This window comes from Neoarius graeffei, chromosome 26 (genome assembly GCF_027579695.1).
Source record: "Neoarius graeffei isolate fNeoGra1 chromosome 26, fNeoGra1.pri, whole genome shotgun sequence".
NCBI lineage: Eukaryota > Metazoa > Chordata > Actinopteri > Siluriformes > Ariidae > Neoarius > Neoarius graeffei.
In genome coordinates, this window is record NC_083594.1 from 3,628,668 (window position 1) to 3,644,712 (window position 16,045).

The following is a 16,045-nucleotide window of genomic DNA, read 5'->3' on the forward strand; positions in this document are numbered from 1 at the left end:
TGTGTGTGTGTGTGTGTGTGTGTGTGTGACGGTGCAATACAGACTTACCGGTAGGATTGACACTCATCTCTAGCAGTCCCTTGATCTGACCACATTGCTTGTGTGATCTTCTGCCAGATACTTTACAACATCAGCATCTCAGCATATGAAATAAACAGGTTTTCTTTCTTTTTGGTTTGGGTTGTGTTTTTTTTTTTCTTCCCATACACACACACACACACACACACACACACACACACACACACACACACTGAGCAGTCCCCTATTTTTGAGACTTTGCCAAGGGTCAGTGCTTTGCATTTCAGATACTGTACATTTAGTTGCTTGTGGTTTTGCTCTGATCTGATTAGGCTTTTGAAAGATTTTCACATGCCACAGAGGTTCTTTAAAGTTTTTTGCACTGTGTCATGTCTTGTCAAGCATTCTGTAGAGTTTATGAAACCATTCATTTTAAACATGAGCAACATGCCCCGTGCAAACTTGGTGGAAGAGACGTGCATTAACCAAACACTTCATGAAGTTGTAAAGGCAGTAGGTCTGTGTGAGGAAATGCTAATTCATAAAAGAATGCGGTTTGGTGGTGTATTTGTTGGAGTCTTGCCCGGAAGAGCTCCAGGGAACTGTTAGTGGTTGTATTGGGGTTTTTTTTTTGTTTGTTTGTTTTAAATTTAAAACCACTTGTTGTAATTGATTGATAGGATAGCCTAAAGCTAGTGTAAGGGCATTTTGTGCAAATTCCCAGAAATGACTGAAGACTCGTCATGCATTGATAGATGTTTGTCCCTTTTGCAGCCTCACTGAGTTCGAACTGAGTCAAAGCGAGTTAACTGACTTTCTGTTTTTTGCTTTTCTCCTTGCAGATTCCTCCAGCAAATCCAGAGAGCTGTCTGCCTTGCACAACTGGTAGGCAGGCCTTTTCAGAGAAATAAGCAGGAGGATTACTTATTCTGACATGTACTATAAGCAGCTGATATGAGTTTTTAGAATAACAACCCAAACAGGTCATACAGATGACGACATAATTAATGGATGTCATATTTTGTAGACTTCCACAGAAATGATGTACAGATGGAGTCATGGTCCAAACTCTGCTTGTATATTTGTTGTGTCCAGGCAGAGGTTGTTGCCCTTTTGCACTTATGGCGTGCACATTCATGAATGGAATGGTCTTGTTTACAGATCCACCCCTGCCTCTTACTTAGTAGTTGCGTAAAAGTAAAGATCGGCAAACATCAGCATGTGAATACAGGCCTTTTCTTAGAAAATGGTCGTTACCTTTAACAAACACTTCGCAAGATCATATCCTTCTCTTTTTGGATTGATGATGTAAATACCGTAGGTGTGTGGTTTATGCACAACATTTATCTGTAACACCAGCTGAATGAGCTTTTTAATCAGAAAATGAAGTGTGAAGGGGAACAGGGTGTTGGTTCACTGACCCACCCTTTGGTTCAGAAGTTTAGAATAAAACCGTGGGCTACATCTCTCTTTTGACTGACCAAGAGTTAACTCTCGTATGACGCCCATTCTGAGTCAGGAGCTGCTGTGCTGTGTTACGCTGTGCTCTGCTCTCCAGCCTGATCTGTAAATCTGTCAATCATCGTCCTGTTTACCAGCACAATTCCACGTTTCAGAAGATGCTTGGTTTTACTGTCAGTGTTGCTTTTCTGAGCTGGCCGTTTGTCTTTCTTGAAAAAGAAAAGTTTGGCTAGTCATTTCCAAACTAAGCGTACAGTCATTATGGGGTGCAGATGGCAACCTCATGGCTAGTTGTGTTATGACAACCAAGTGAAAGAATAAAACATGAACGTGCATACTGACTGATACTGGCCTGAAGTTGATTATTTTCTAATAACATCATCACCTGATGTGTTTTTATTCCTCTTATGTTACAGCATACATTCATATTTGATGTATTCTTTAAAAAAAAAAAGCACCTCATACTTTTTTCTATTTATAGTTACACTGAATATCATGGAGCATCCCGGAGCCAGGCTTTTTTTTTTTTTTTTTTAAATAGTATAGCAGCTGTAAACAGTCATTCCCTTGCTACAGTCAAAATTGTGATCTCTTGAAGTTATTAAGACAAAAAAGAAAACGCAGCATGTCATGGTACCCGCGTAAACTCCTCTATAAACTCCTTCACCCGTAACTCTGACTGTTATCTTATATAAGCAAACCCTACAAAGTCTATACTGCATTCTTCTTCCACTCAGGCCAAAGAGATTCATCAACATGTAAGTGTAAGGGATGTGAACCCGAACAGTACCGGTCTCTGCAGAACGGACGGTCCATGTGTAACCGGTGCACGAAGTCTTGCTCTGGTAAGATCATGAAAAATGTGAAGCATGTATTACAAAAAAAAAAAAAAAATTGAGATCAGGTGTGTGCTCAATCATTGTCTCGTTTGTTGTGTGTGTGCACAGAAAAGAAAAACCTGATCGAAGTCACCCCCTGCACAAACACAAGTGACCGTCGCTGCCAGTGCAAATCTGGCCACTACTGCCCGAATGCGGTGAACTTGACCTGCAGGAGGGATTGTGAGCCGTGCACCAACGGCTTCACCAACGCGCCTAATCTAAACCAAACCTGCCAGCAGTACACTGAGTAAGTCCCACACTCTGTTTTGAGAAAAAGAAAAACAACCTATCTGATAACATTACAAAGATATAGTGCGGGGGCGAATCAGGAAAAAAAAAATTTTATTGTTATTGCTCTACATCTAAATGCTTTTCTCTGCATATGTCAAGCTTGATCAGGTTATTGCTCAAAGGCACAGCAGCAGCAGGTCAGAACCTTAACCACCACCCCTGCCCACCACCTTCATGATCACATCTCTGAATTTCCCTGAGTACAGGAGGTTATTTTTTGGTTGTTGTTGTTTTGTTTCAGCACTCATGTGCTGCTCATTACAGGAATGCTTGGTATATAACCCGTCACCCAACACCAGCTCTGAACCACACACGTCACCGTGTGCTGTGCCGTGTGAATATGAACAGGAACAATCGTGTCAGATGAATTTTAGTGTTTTTCTGAGCAAGATTCACATTCAGTGCTGAGAGCGAAGGGGTGCAGATTTTACTTTCCAGACGTGTGATAATTTGTTGCATCCACCTTGTGTTAAAAGCGTTTTAATTTAATGCCACTGGAATTAATTTGACGTTTCGTGGAATGCTGTCGAGTTGAGTCAGGAATGACGAATTGATGAAAGCGAAGGAGTTACTGTTCCGACATGAAGCTTGGGGGATGAGATAAAGATGTGTTCATTAACATGGGCACGTAAATATAACTTTATATTAAAGATATGTAATATCTAATCGATCTGATATCTAATAAATATCCAGTTTCTTTATCTTTTTTTATTGGGTGGAGGGGGGATAACCAACTAATTTTAATAAACTACAAAAACGATGATGCAGGAGCATTTGGGGAGACACCACATTTTCTATGTTTGGTGTGGTTTTGGGAGTTTTAGCTCTTTTCAGTGAGGCAGATTTTCTCTGACTCATCAGTAAGAGTGAACTTGCTGATCACCAGAGAATTTCCGATTTTTTTTTTTTTTTTTTTTAACAACAATTCATCATCTTTGCATATCTAAGACTTGAATGGTTAAATTAAAGTTTATAGTGCCTTTAATTAACTTTACAAAATACAATCAATCAGTTACCTTATGTTGCATTTTAAAAATTGTAAAAATCAATAATGTACTATACATCAAAAAATAAAAAGATTCATTTTCATTTATCCTATAACCGAGGTTAACAGAACAGCATTATATACATATCCCCCCCCCCCCCCCCCCCCCCAAAAAAAAAAAAAGCTCATATATGGGAGTTGGCTCTTGAACATTCAATCTGAACAATCCAACTCATCGAGCCAACTCATTCATGGATGACACATCAGTCACCCTGGTTTCTGTTGAGTTTCAGTAGAGACATGCTTCACACACCAGACAAACCGTTGTTCGATGATTCGTTGTACCTCATAACATTTATCAGCTTAAACTAAGAATTACTGTCACGAACTTATCTTTCAGACAGAGACTCACTCTTGTGCCACCTTTTCACCAGAAATGTTCTCTGTTATAAAGAGAAAACCATGAGTTTATGACCCTCAACATTATCGTAGATTCTCCCAGAACATAAAAATTCAACTGAGCAATAATTCATCCCAGAATATTTCACTGAGGTTTTCATTTTGATTATTTGACACGATCATAGAAGGAAAGCTATCTGATGATTTGGTCAAAATCAGACTTCTGACCTCACGCCAAGTTCTACAGTTCTCCTCCTTGTGTGCACTTTTGGTCAATAAAATTGCTTACACATCACTGAGATACAGGAGTTTAACAAAATAGAACTTGTGACACAGGATCTGGGTGTCTATAACATCGGTATGGGACGCTTGAAGCATACAAGCTCATATCTAACAACCAAAAGCAATCAAAACACTGCACTGAATGTCAGATCTCTAGTAGACGTGAGTGCGGCTGCATTGATGGCTTTTTGCAGGTGGGCTCAGTGAAAACTCCAATCGTGACACCTACCATGTGTGAAAATGAGGTTACTGATATCTCATGTGTTCTGTGTTTGTCTCACTCTCAGTTGTGCCAGTCTAGGGCTGGTGGTGATTAAAGAAGGATCTCCGATTGCAGACCGTGTGTGTGGAAAACCTGCCCCAAACCCAGTGACTGCGATGCCAGAGACACCGTCCATCATGTCTCAGAGTGTCTTGTCCAGTATTTTCACATCCCGAAACTCCCATCTAAAAACTTCATCAGTCTCCACTCCAGGGCTTCAGTCCAACTCTCAAAACCCAGACACGTCCTTAGCCTCTGAGACTACAGCTACGATACCAGACACACCCTACACCATGACTCCGAGTCCCTCGTCTCCTATCCACAAGCATGAAACCATCCAACCAGATAATGCAACACATCCAACATCCAATCCAGGCTCAGCCACGCCCTTAGCCTCTGAGACCACGACTTCAGGTAGGAGTGCCGAAGTCGCAGCAACTCTAAGAGGACCTAGTATGTACGCTAACGTGACATATTTTATATTATTTTCTAGGTATTTTTCACATCCTTGCTAGCTTGTTCTGTTTCACTGTTTTTCTTGCAGGAATGTTTTTCAGCATTTCTCCAACAGAGGGCACTGTTCTGCCACCTGAGCGCTTTTCGAAAAAGACCACTTGGATCAGTTCGATTCTGCTGCTTGTGTTCCTGTGTCTGGTGCTATATCTGTTCTTGAAGTGCAAAAGTAGAGCCATCAAGAGCAAACTCGAGTGGGCAGGTGTGTACCCACAATGCACTGCACACACAAATACCTAACCCCCCCCCCCCACACACACACACACACACACACACACACACATACACAAGGTCCACATGATCTCCAAGTGAGCAATTTTCGTGTGTGTGTGTGTTTGCGGTGCCTGATCCTGCTGATCCTGACACATTTTGGCTACGCTCACAAGTGACACAAATCTGAATTTATGTTGTAAAACGATAGAGATCTGATTTTTGATCTGATCAGGACTGGGTATACATCAAAATCAATCTTTTCAGATTAATCCTCAGCTATGTTCATATATCCTCCTAGATACAGATCAGATACCTATCCGATATGAGGCCATGTGACATGAATGTGAATGGTCAGGGGTGGGTTTCCCAAAAGCATCTTAATGCTAAGAGCATCTTAACTAGGAGAGTGAGTGTTCCTTGTAGTACTCGCTCTACCATTTAACAATTATCTACTTTGTGCTACAATGCTTTTGGGAAACTCGGCACAGATTGGGAATTTCATGCCGCTTTTCTCTCCAACATGCGTCCGCATACTGTATCACTGCCATCATCATCTAGCATTGGCAGCACAAGAAAACAATAATAGAGGACAGCAACATCAGTGACAATATTCAGTAAAAGGATGGAGAAATTGGTGACTTGCACTATATATCCAAAAGTATGTGGACACCTGACCCTCACACCCGTATGTGCCGAAAGTACCTTCAGTCTCAGCGCACATGTTACTAAAACCTGCAAAAGTGCATTTTACCATCCGCGCAACATCAGAAGGATCAGGAAATACCTTAGCAGAGAATCTACGGAAAGACTGGTGCACGCTTTTCTCACCAGCAGGCTGCATTATTGTACTGGACTCTTATATGGGTTACCTAGTAACTTTATAGCAAAGCTACAACACGTGCAAAATGCAGCTGCTCAGGTTTTATACCATGCACCTTGGTTTTGCCGTATATTGCCACTTCTTTATTATTTGCATCAGCTTCCAGTTAAGTTTAGGATAGATTTTAAGATTATCACTTAAGTACATTCATAATATGGCCCCAGAGTATCTTTCTAACTTGCTAACTTTCAAATTGAACTCAGTTTATAGTCTTAGATCCAACAATAAATTCCTCCTGTCGGCGCCGAACTTTAGAACTCATCCTACTCTTGGTGACAGAGCCTTTATGGCTGCTGCACCAAAACTATGGAACTCTTTGCCATATGACCTCCAATGCACCACTGATTTTAAAGCCTTTCGATTTCATAAAATCGGTGAAATGTAGTTCCCTCTGATACAGTGGGGCAAAAAAGTATTTAGTCAGCCACCAATTGTGCAAGTTCTCCCACTTAAAAAGATGAGCGAGGCCTGTAATTTTCATCATAGGTACACTTCAACTATGAGAGACAGAATGGGGGGAAAGAATCCAGGAAATCACATTGTAGGATTTTTAATGAATTAATTGGTAAATTCCTCGGTAAAATAAGTATTTGATCACCTACAAACAAGCAAGATTTCTGGCTCTCACAGACCTGTAACTACTTCTTTAAGAGGCTCCTCTGTCCTCCACTCGTTACCTGTATTAATGGCACCTGTTTGAACTCGTTATCAGTATAAAAGACACCTGTCCACAACCTCAAACAGTCACACTCCAAACTCCACTATGGCCAAGACCAAAGAGCTGTCAAAGGACACCAGAAACAAAATTGTAGACCTGCACCAGGCTGGGAAGACTGAATCTGCAATAGGTAAGCAGCTTGGTGTGAAGAAATCAACTGTGGGAGCAATTATTAGAAGGAAAACATACAAGACCACTGATAATCTCCCTCGATCTGGGGCTCCACGCAAGATCTCACCCTGTGGGGTCAAAATGATCACAAGAACGGTGAGCAAAAATCCCAGAACCACACAGGGGGACCTAGTGAATGACCTGCAGAGAGCTGGGACCAAAGTAACAAAGGCTACCATCAGTAACACACTACGCCGCCAGGGACTCAAATCCTGCAGTGCCAGACGTGTCCCCCTGCTTAAGCCAGTACATGTCCAGGCCCGTCTGACGTTTGCTAGAGAGCATTTGGATGATCCAGAAGAGGATTGGGAGAATGTCATATGGTCAGATGAAACCAAAATAGAACTTTTTGGTAAAAACTCAACTTGTCGTGTTTGGAGGAGAAAGAATGCTGAGTTGCATCCAAAGAACACCATACCTACTGTGAAGCATGGGGGTGGAAACATCATGCTTTGGGGCTGTTTTTCTGCAAAGGGACCAGGACGACTGATCCGTGTAAAGGAAAGAATGAATGGGGCCATGTATCGTGAGATTTTGAGTGAAAACCTCCCTTCCATCAGCAAGGGCATTGAAGATGAAACGTGGCTGGGTCTTTCAGCATGACAATGATCCCAAACACACCGCCCGGGCAACGAATGAGTGGCTTCGTAAGAAGCATTTCAAGGTCCTGGAGTGGCCTAGCCAGTCTCCAGATCTCAACCCCATAGAAAATCTTTGGAGGGAGTTGAAAGTCCGTGTTGCCCAGCGACAGCCCCAAAACATCACTGCTCTAGAGGAGATCTGCATGGAGGAATGGGCCAAAATACCAGCAACAGTGTGTGAAAACCTTGTGAAGACTTACAGAAAACGTTTGACCTCTGTCATTGCCAACAAAGGGTATATAACAAAGTATTGAGATGAACTTTTGTTACTGACCAAATACTTATTTTCCACCATAATTTGCAAATAAATTCTTTAAAAATCAGACAATGTGATTTTTTTTTTCTCATTCTGTCTCTCATAGTTGAAGTGTACCTATGATGAAAATTACAGGCCTCTCTCATCTTTTTAAGTGGGAGAACTTGCACAATTGGTGACTGACTAAATACTTTTTTGCCCCACTGTATGCTTATTTCTGTAATATCTCACAAAATATCAGGCCATTCTGTGGTTGGGAAGTTATTTATTTTGAGGGGATTAAAGCAAATAATGTGCATGAAATCGCTCACTTCACGCAGTCAAGCAGACAGAGGAAGTCCGTGTGCGCATGCGCAGGTTTCCCTTTGAGCGTGCACTGACAGTTCCATCATTCTGTCGCTAAACGAACAGCTGATCACACCGAGGTGCTCGCTGAGCGCCGATATTTATTAGTTTGGTCCTGCGTTTCCTTTCCTTCGTATATAACATAACGTCTTTTCTTCTCGCTTTCTTTCCGTTACTGTAGTCGCTGTTTCACGTTTCATTGGCACACTCACGCCCTCCATTTTTCTCTCCTGTTTCAAATTTGTATCCCACAATGCCTTGCGTGAACGGGGAAAGCCCACCATGTGATGTGATGCATGATGTAGTATCTTGAATTGGGTCATGGTGAAGCAGGAAAAAATAGCGGAGAATTTAGGGCCACGTGGAGATAAATTCATTAATTGTTCTAGTTTTAAAAAAACTAATAAAATTGGAAGTCTGTGATTCGAATTCAGTAGCTTTTGGTCACTAAACAAAAATAATTAGGTGTCAGGGAAAATTCTTTTTATGACCTTGTAGCAAGTGTTCTAGGTGGGTGGAGCACAGAAGCACGGCAGGCCAGAACTGAGTTCTCAAAGACTCGTTTATTGTAGCTTTTCAGCTTTGAACTACACACACACGCACGCATGCACACACACTCACGCACACAAGTATCCAGGTTGGGGAGTAGCTCCCTTCCTCTGCTCTCCCTCTCCTCTTATAGGGCGCGGTCACTGGGGAAGACACACAAACACAGGTTAATTCCCGTCAGGTGCAGTGATTTCCGCAACTTACCTTCCCTGACTCCGCCCTCCATTCACAGACCGACGCTTGACCACGCCCCCGCTGCCACAGACCTGCTTACTTTTATACATTATTATTATTATTATTATTATTATTATTAGTTGTTGTATTGAGTAAGTTGTTTTAGTTGTTAGGTGCTTTTGAAAACAGTATAGTTGAATTTGTGTGGTATTATATTATTATTATTATTATTCCTCAAGCTGTTCCCAAGAGCGAAGCACACGATTGTATAGGATGCCTTTGTACAGAACTAAGAGACCCAAACCTGCTCCAGGAAGACATTTGGAGTGGAAGAACTTCAGTGTCCTGCACAGAGCCCTGACCTCAACCCCACTGAACAACTTTCAGATGAACTGAAATGCCAAATTTGCTCCAAAATCTCATGAAAGTGTTTAGTGCTGTTTATTATAGCAGCAAAGAGGGAACAACTCCATATTAATGCTAGTGCACATGGATCTGGAATGGGATGTCCAATGTAGGTTTGGACCGAAGACCTGCTGCTGTAATTATAAAGACTGTCTTATGCTCATCCCGGGAATCTGCTCATATTGTATTGAAAGTCATTACATTACATTACATTACATTAATGGCATTTAGCAGACGCTCTTAGCCAGAGCGGTGTACAACACACCCAGAGCAGCCTGGAGAGCAGTTAGGGGTTCGGTGCCTTGCTCAAGGGCACTTCAGCCATTCCTGCTGGTCCAGGGAATCGAACCAGCGACCTTTTTGTCCTGAAGCTGCTTCTCTAACCATTAGGCCATGGTTATAATATTATAATAAGTCTTATTATAAAGTCCCATTAACACACTCCATGCTGTTTGTCTTTCCTCTTCTATAACGTGTCCTATAATGAGTTATAGTTGAACTGCACTGCACTGCACTAATCTGTTCCCTCTCAAGCTTTCTTCCTCATGCCAGTTTAGGAAGGTTTTCCTCTCCGTTGTTGCCGTTGACTCGTTCTTTAAACCTGCTGTGTAAAATTGAATCAGATTTGTTTGCAGTGCACAGAACATGCTCGCATATGATTTATTTATGCATCACGTATTTGAAAGAGATGATGATCATGATGATGATCGAGTTATAAAGCGCCATTTCTGAGAGTTCAGTAGTGCTGGAGACAGTTACAAGTCAAGTCAACTTTATTGTCAAATATGCTATACATGTTCAACATACAGCACAGATGAAATTTCAGTCCTCTCTGACCCACGGTGCAAACAGGCAATGCAATAAATAAAAATAGAATAACTGAAATAAACAATATAAACAGTATAAACACTCTAGATAAGAAATAGACATAGACTAAACACTCACAGGTGTGTGTGTGTGTGTGTATATATATATATATATATATATATATATATATATATATATATATATATATATATATATAATGATGAATGAATGAACCCTTTATTATCACTGTACCAGTGAAATTGACCATCAGCCTGTCCTTACAGAGGGGGAACAGGACAGGAAGACAGGGATAAAAGGAAAGGAAACACAGTAGTAACATGAGGAGAGAGGAGGAGAAAAAAGCAACCCCCACATTATGCTCCTGTAAGGAGTACAGTGTGGGAACATTAAAAAACCTCACCACATAAGCACAAAAATAACACAAGTACACTTTACAACATGAAAACTCGGGACTTGGGGGGGGGGGGGCGAAAGGGGGTAGGGGAGGAGGTAGCGGTAACCCAGCGCATCAAGCAGCCGTCCGCTCCTGCAGCCATAATGGCGCTGGTCACGCACCCACCTGTCACACTGGGGGTGAAGCAGCGACCACGGGAAGGGGGGGAGGAAATACGAGAGAGAGTCTAACAGCAGTATTCTCCAGGGGAATTGTTGTCCCAGCAACGGCCTTGGCCACGGCCAGTGCTGGTGAAGAGAGCCGAAATAGATAAGATTGGAATTTCTTTGGTCTTGCCGACAGCTCTGCCCACTGCTTCAATCATGTCAGGCAGCTTTATGGGGCTTTGAACAGCTGTCACCGTTTTCTGATTTCCTTGATAAACCAGGGCAATGCCTAATCCAATCAGCAAAAGTCCTGTTATCATGGTTCCGAATAGGTAGATGTCTTCAATGTCCTCCACAGAAAGAACCGCCAGGCACATGGCCCGCCACTGCTCCCACGCATCCATCGTGTAGCCGGCTGCAAACGTTCCAGCAGGACAGGCTGGTTCCCCCGAACCCAGGCTTCTCGTTGTGAAGAGACCAGTTTATCAATTCCATGGTTTTTAGTTCGGAGAGCAATGCAGAGAGAGTCTCTCAAAAATATAGACACAAGATAGACAAGACAGCAGAAGCAGAAGCAGGAAAGATAAGGGAAGGGAGAGGGAGAGAATGCGACCGCCTTCCGCAAGAGCATGGAGAAGAAGAATCCGTGCTCTTGCGGAAGATATATATAAAATAAACAGTCAAGGGCACTTGAGGTATAGCAGGTAAACATGAAATAAGCAGTATAAACAATAAACTAATAAACTAATCCTGATGGCTTTGCGGGTGAGGCAGGAGTTATAAATATCCATTAGAGAAGGGAGAGAGACACCAATGATCCTCTCAGCTGCTCTCACGATGCGCTGCAGAGTCTTGCAGCAGGACATGGTGCAGGCACCATATCACACGGTGATGCAGCTGGTCAGGATGTTCTCGATGGTGCCTCTGTAGAATGTGTGCATGATGGGGGCCGGGGCTCTTGCTCTCCTTAGTTTGCGGAGGAAGTACAGACGCTGTTGGGCTTTTTTGGCCAGTGATGCGTTGTTGTTGCTCCAGGACAGGTCTTCAGAGATGGGTTTATATGAGGCACAAAGGTGTGGCAAAGATCACACAAGTACAAATGACAAAGTACAAATTGTAAATAAAAATGGAATGCAATGATGTGGAAGTTTCAAAATTCCATATTTTATTCAGAATAGAACATAGATGACATATCAAATGTTTAAACTGAGAAAATGTATCATTTAAAGAGAAAAATTAGGTGATTTTAAATTTCATGACAACAACACATCTCAAAAAAGTTGGGACAAGGCCATGTTTCCCACTGTGAGACATCCCCTTTTCTCTTTACAACAGTCTGTAAACGTCTGGGGACTGAGGAGACAAGTTGCTCAAGTTTAGGGATAGGAATGTTAACCCATTCTTGTCTAATGTAGGATTCTAGTTGCTCAACTCTTAGGTCTTTTTTTTTTTTTTGTCGTATCTTCCGTTTTATGATGCGCCAAATGTTTTCTATGGGTGAAAGATCTGGACTGCAGGCTGGCCAGTTCAGTACCTGGACCCTTCTTCTACGCAGCCATGATGCTGTAATTGATGCAGTACGTGGTTTGGCATTGTCATGTTGGAAAATGCAAGGTCTTCCCTGAAAGAGACGTCGTCTGGATGGGAGCACATGTTGCTCTAGAACCTGGATATACCTTTCAGCATTGATGGTGTCTTTCCAGATGTGTAAGCTGCCCATGCCACACGCACTAATGCAACCCCATACCATCAGAGATGCAGGCTTCTGAACTGAGCGCTGATAACAACTCGGGTCGTCCTTCTCCTCTTTAGTCCGAATGACACGGCGTCCCTGATTTCCATAAAGAACTTCAAATTTTGATTCGTCTGACCACAGAACAGTTTTCCACTTTGCCACAGTCCATTTTAAATGAGCCTTGGCCCAGAGAAGACGTCTGCGCCTCTGGATCATGTTTAGATACGGCTTCTTCTTTGAACTATAGAGTTTTAGCTGGCAACGGCGGATGGCACGGTGAACTGTGTTCACAGATAATCTCATCTCATCTCATCTCATCTCTAGCCGCTTTATCCTTCTACAGGGTCGCAGGCAAGCTGGAGCCTATCCCAGCTGACTACGGGCGAAAGGCGGGGTACACCCTGGACAAGTCGCCAGGTCATCACAGGGCTGACACATAGACACAGACAACCATTCACACTCACATTCACACCTACGCTCAATTTAGAGTCACCAGTTAACCTAACCTGCATGTCTTTGGACTGTGGGGGAAACCGGAGCACCCGGAGGAAACCCACGCGGACACGGGGAGAACATGCAAACTCCGCACAGAAAGGCCCTCGCCGGCCATGGGGCTCGAACCCAGGACCTTCTTGCTGTGAGGCGACAGAGCTAACCACTACACCACCGTGCTGCCGTTCACAGATAATGTTCTCTGGAAATATTCCTGAGCCCATTTTGTGATTTCCAATACAGAAGCATGCCTGTATGTGATGCAGTGTCGTCTAAGGGCCCGAAGATCACGGGCACCCAGTATGGTTTTCTGGCCTTGACCCTTACGCACAGAGATTCTTCCAGATTCTCTGAATCTTTTGATGATATTATGCACTGTAGATGATGATATGTTCAAACTCTTTGCAATTTTACACTGTCTAACTCCTTTCTGATATTGCTCCACTATTTGTCAGCGCAGAATTAGGGGGATTGGTGATTCTCTTCCCATCTTTACTTCTGAGAGCCGCTGTCACTCCAAGATGCTCTTTTTATACCCAGTCATGTTAATGACCTATTGCCAATTGACCCAATGAGTTGCAATTTGGTCCTCCAGCTGTTCCTTTTTTGTACCTTTAACTTTTCCAGCCTCTTATTGCCCCTGTCCCAACTTTTTTTGAGACGTGTTGCTGTCATGAAATTTCATATGAGACAATATTTGGCATGAAATTTCAAAATGTCTCACTTTCGACATTTGATATGTTGTCTATGTTCTATTGTGAATACAATATCAGTTTTTGAGATTTGTAAATTATTGCATTCCGTTTTTATTTACAATTTGTACTTTGTCCCAACTTTTTTTGAATCGGGGTTGTATAAGCATATCACTTCATCTTTGCTTCTTTTTGCACACGTATAGGCAGCAAGATATTTTTGTTGCATAATTTGTAGTTCTGCTAAAATATAAAGAGCTCTGCATTTCTGCTGCTCAGAATGACACGGGCATTCATGGAAAGTTGTTTTGCAACTTTAAAGGCCTGATTAAACAAATGCATCTGGAGTTTTTGTTTAAAGCAGTCGATGTTTGTTTGTTAGTCCAGTCCTTGATGTCTTCTGGTAAGTTGTACCACGGTTCAGGAGCAGCAATACGAAAAGCACAACGTCTGTTGATCTTGAGATTGAAGGAAGGTTTCTTTATGAATTCACTGGTGGAGTTTTGAAACATTTCTCATGTTGACTCGTGCAAATCAGTCAGGGGTGGGTTTTCTAAAAGCCTCTTAACGCTAAGGGCGTCCTAACTAGGAGAGAGAGTGTTCATTGTGCTGCTTGCTCTACCATTTAACAATTTTGTGCTGCGATGCTTTTGAGAAACTCAGACCTGTTCACCAAGGTGTTGTTGTTTTTTTATTTTTTTCCCCCACTGGTTTTGCATCTTGCAAAACAACTTTCCACGAATGCCCGCGTCACTCTGAGCAGCAGAAATTCAGAGCTCTTTATATTTTAGCCGAACTACAAATTGTGCAACAAAAATACCTTGCCGCCTATACGTGTGCAAAAAGAAGCAAAGATGAAGTGATATGCTTATAATTTGTACTTGTGTGATCTTTGCCATACCTTTGTGCCTCATATAAACCCAAACACGAGATGATCAGCACTTGTACTGGAATCTCCCTCGCTTTGCCTCTTACTGTAAACCACATGGCTTCAGAACTCACGTGCTCTCTTTCCCATTAAAGTGCACAATGATAGACTTTCAGAATTACATCCTGACAATGGCTTGATGCAACCTGAGAAACCACGGGAGTGCTTTAAGTAGTGCATTTAACACGTTTAACTCGGATGTATTGTGATGAACTTTCACTTTATGACAATGCAATATTCAAATCAGTCATCGTGCATTTATGAGAATAGGATGTATTTATTATTATTATTATTATTATTATTATTATTATTATTCTCTTATTGTCTTTACAGGTCTGCCGTCTAGAAGTTATGTGAGTGACTTCTTTTTGCTTCGTATTGCATAAAATTGAAATCTTTTTGATGACACACACACACACACACACACACACACACACACACACACACACACACACACACACACACACACACAGTCATCATCTCAAGCTCATTTCTGCTTTGTTCTTGCTCTTTGCAGCAGTCCGTGTTCCCTACAGCCAGCCACAACTCAAACCTGCAGACTCCAGGACCTGTGAGCGATGCCACAGACACTGTTAGAGCTCAAGCCCAGGGTCAGGGGTCATTCCCGGGGAAAAATCAGCAGGTCACCATGGAGCACTTTGGGAAAGCGGATGGCGTCAACAACACTGTTGGTGAGGGAAGATTATAGATTAATCCAAATAAAATTCGTGAAGGTCCAGGTACATAAAATCCCTCGCATGAATGAGTGATGACAGAGTTTACCTTTTAATGCTTAAACATGAGCGATGAGACCGTTTGTAGTGGTTTGGTTCCATAATGGTGCTCCGTGTTGGCTATTTTGCCACGGAGTCTGAACAGATTTTAAATTTGATGCAGGAATTATAAATACACACGGTACTTCTCTCTCTCTTCTGTTGTGTTTTCATCAACAGCTTTTTTAAGAGAAAGCCAAGTCATCAGTTCACTAATCAGAACAGAGAGGGTGGGAAAAAAAAAAAGCAAAACCGTTTCCTTCCCTTTCTGAGTTCATGTCTCTCACCATGTAGCTCGTCTCTAGTCCGACACCTTCAGCTAAATGTTTTACATTAATGCATGTGATTGGCTGAAACAGTCAATCAGCTACACTGCAAAAAACTGAATTTGAGGAGCAAATTCCTTAATAATCGTGAAATGATCTTGCTGCATGGACAGATAAGTTTACTTGGCAAGACATCTTGGAATAAGTTGTTTACAATCTAGAACTAGTTTTAATAATCTCAGAGTTAGTGTCTTGTATTCTTCTAGTAGGAAATGCGAGATCGTTTCAACTATATTCAAGATATTCTAACTTGTTAAAGTGCATATCACGGGTAAATTCAGGAGCAA

The 16,045-nt window shown here is 42.1% G+C and overlaps 1 protein-coding gene across 1 annotated transcript in view; it reads left to right on the top strand.

Annotated features, from left to right (window-relative positions):
* The window catches only part of si:dkeyp-61b2.1 (tumor necrosis factor receptor superfamily member 21), a 28,030-nt gene that overhangs the window by 1,455 nt on the left and 10,530 nt on the right, over positions 1 to 16,045 (top strand). The window contains exons 2-8 of the mRNA XM_060910760.1: positions 861 to 903; positions 2,217 to 2,324; positions 2,427 to 2,607; positions 4,605 to 4,993; positions 5,124 to 5,294; positions 14,993 to 15,012; positions 15,177 to 15,351. Of these exons, the coding sequence (XP_060766743.1) occupies positions 861 to 903; positions 2,217 to 2,324; positions 2,427 to 2,607; positions 4,605 to 4,993; positions 5,124 to 5,294; positions 14,993 to 15,012; positions 15,177 to 15,351 (1,087 nt within the window). The remainder of the gene's footprint in view (positions 1 to 860; positions 904 to 2,216; positions 2,325 to 2,426; positions 2,608 to 4,604; positions 4,994 to 5,123; positions 5,295 to 14,992; positions 15,013 to 15,176; positions 15,352 to 16,045) is intronic.